The 2,740-nt window shown below is 41.9% G+C and overlaps 1 protein-coding gene across 1 annotated transcript in view; it reads left to right on the top strand.

The window, feature by feature from the left end:
* The window catches only part of LOC125027259 (cilia- and flagella-associated protein 251-like), a 50,354-nt gene extending 49,716 nt beyond the window's left edge, over positions 1-638 (top strand). Inside the window, exon 3 of the mRNA XM_047616226.1 lies at positions 1-638. This exon is cut by the window's left edge and continues 154 nt beyond it. Coding sequence (XP_047472182.1) covers positions 1-262 — 262 coding nt within the window. The 3' untranslated portion in view covers positions 263-638.
* The last annotated feature ends 2,102 nt before the right edge of the window (positions 639-2,740 follow it).

The following is a 2,740-nucleotide window of genomic DNA, read 5'->3' on the forward strand; positions in this document are numbered from 1 at the left end:
CGGAGAAGCCGCGGAAGAAGGTGAAGGGAAATCGGAGGATGCCAAGGAGGAGGAGGAGAAAGAAGAGGAAGAAGAAGAGAAGAAGGCAGAGGAAGAGGAGAAGGGAGAAGCGGCGGGAGAAGAGGAGGAGGAGAAGAAAGACGGCGAGGAGGAAGCAAAGGGCGAGGCGGCGGAAGGAGGTGAAGAGGAGGAAGCTAAAGAGAGCGAAGATAAAGGAGAAGAGGGAGAGAAAGAGGGAGAAGAAGAGGCAAAGGAAGAGTAAACCACTTATACATATTTTTTTCATAGTGTTAGGTTTTCATTTCATGTCGATATTTTCTCGTTTTCCCCTCGATCTAAGTAAGACTTGAACTGATATCTGAAAAAAAGAAAGGAAATGCCCCTAAAATAGAATAAAGAAAATGGGGAGGAGAAGAAGTTAAAACAAGGGAGAAGGAGAATCAGAAACTTCCACGGGTCCTGGACCCCGATGGCGGCCCCTGACTGTGATTTCCCAAACGTCCTCTAGTTCATTGGTGAATTTCTTACAAAATGTCTAACGAAGAATAACGAGAAATAGGACTGCATCGTAATGTTATTATTATCATTATTATCTCTCTTTCCCCATCTCTCTCTCTCTCTCTATCTATCTATCCATCTCCCCCCCCCCCCTCTCTCTCTCTCTCTCTCTCTCTCTCTCTCTCTCTCTCTCTCTCTCTCTCTCTCTCTCTCTCTCTCTCTCTCTCTCTCTCCATCTCTCTGCTTGTTTCTCTCTCCTCTCTGTCGGTCTCTCTCTCTGAATGTCTCTCTCTATCTCTTTTTTTCTCTCCCTATGCTTCTCTCTCTCTCTTTCCCCCTTCTCTCTGTCTCCATAATCTTAAACCTGAATATGAGAAACACGATGCCAGACATATACACATTATATATAGACATATATTTAAGGTAAACTAATCAACTTAAAATGGTGTATTTACTATTAACTCATTACAAACGGTCTGGTTCATGCGCGCAAAACGAAAGCTCTACAGTACATTACTGTGGTCTTACTTGTGAGGTGAGAATGGGGGAAGGGAAAGAGAAGGGAAAGGAAGGAAAGGGAAGGAAAAGGGATCAGAGAGAAAGAGGGGGAAGGTAGAGAGGAAAGGAGGGAAGGATAGGTAAGGGGTAAGGAGGAATGATATGGAAGGGAAAGGGAAGGGGGGGGGGGGGGAGAGAAGTGAAGGTGAAGGGAGAATGAAAGGAAAGGGAAAGATAGGGAGAATGAAAGGGACGATTAAGTGAAAGGGAAAAGGGAAGGGAAGGGAGGGGGAAGGGTCAGGGGGAAGGAGGTGCGTCCTATGAACCAGGCACGTGACTAGATAGCTGACAGAGTAAAGTGGTTCATATGTACTGCTACTCGTGTAGTTTTCGAAAAAAGGTAGTTAGGAAAAGCCTCGAAATAGAAACTGCATTCTTTTTTTTAATAACAAAGGAACCGGCTGTGTAATTGGGTAAGGGGGTTGGGAGGGGATGAAGGGAGATGGGGTACTTAGTGATAATCTCTTTTGTTTAAGGGAACACTTACTTTCTCTCTTTGTTTGTTTGTTTATTCTTTCTTGTTTAGTTACCTCTTTCAAATGTTTACATTAGCTTCCAATCACAAAACCGATCCAGTATTAACATATCATTTCCGACAGACAATCTCGACCATTCGACTCAGCCTATATTATATTTGATGGATTCCTGGACCAAAGGGGACAGACACAAATCAGAATATCACAACTAAAACAGACATATCAAAAAAAAAAAAAAAAAAAAAAAAAAAAAAAAAAAAGAATAACGATAACCTATCCTTTCGCAGTTTTATACCAATCGAAATCATGTGATGAATACACCAAGCAAGGTTAAGTGTATTATGCCTCTCACTTGTATAAAGTCGGCCAGTGTAAATGTGTACCTTGCTGTTGCCGCTCTCTCGCTGTGCGTGTGAGGCAAGTTTCCTTCAGAACATTGGTCACTTGGCTTGTAATGTAGATGTTCAACTCACTGTAACTCACAAAAAAAAAAAAAAAAAATGTATGTAATATGGAAATCACTGTTAGTGTGGGTGTCTCACCGTACAGTGTGTTAGAAGAAACACTTTGTGCACAAAGACGATGTGTATACCAATGTATGTTTCTATCAGCAGCCATAGTTAGCCAAAAATGTGTGTTGCGTGAACGTCCATTCATGTAGACAATTGGAACGTATATTTTTCACTGTATCTTGGGTCAGGAATGTGAGGAGCGAGGGTAGTTCTTCGCTGTAGGACCCGAGTTGTGTGTTAGATAGATGTTTCTCACGGTAGATCCTCAGCGTGTTTGCCTTGGGCCTTTGGGGCTCTGAGTGGAAGGCCCCTTGTGCGAGTAGGCGCTGTAATTGTCACATGAGAGGGTCAATTCACGGGGGTTTCAGTGTCACCAAAGACGTGCTCTCTTGAATCTTCCCCCTTTTGTTTCTTGATCGTGCTTTCCCGACTACCTTATTTAAGAGTAAAAAGCCACTGATTTTTTTTTGTTTTAATGGAAGTACAGCCTTATGGAGTGATATTTCGTAGGTAAGACCCAATCTGTGAAATGTACTATAAAAGTAGTTTTTAGAACTAAACATTAAGGTGAAAATCTCTGAAACTGTTTCCTACAACTATCTTCGCTTGGTTATTTACACATAAACTGATACACTCAATTTTCATGTGAAGCATATACTGGATTTTCTGCTGTCACAACCAGTATATTACATATGA

Source organism: Penaeus chinensis, chromosome 1 (assembly GCF_019202785.1).
Source record: "Penaeus chinensis breed Huanghai No. 1 chromosome 1, ASM1920278v2, whole genome shotgun sequence".
Taxonomy (NCBI): domain Eukaryota; kingdom Metazoa; phylum Arthropoda; class Malacostraca; order Decapoda; family Penaeidae; genus Penaeus; species Penaeus chinensis.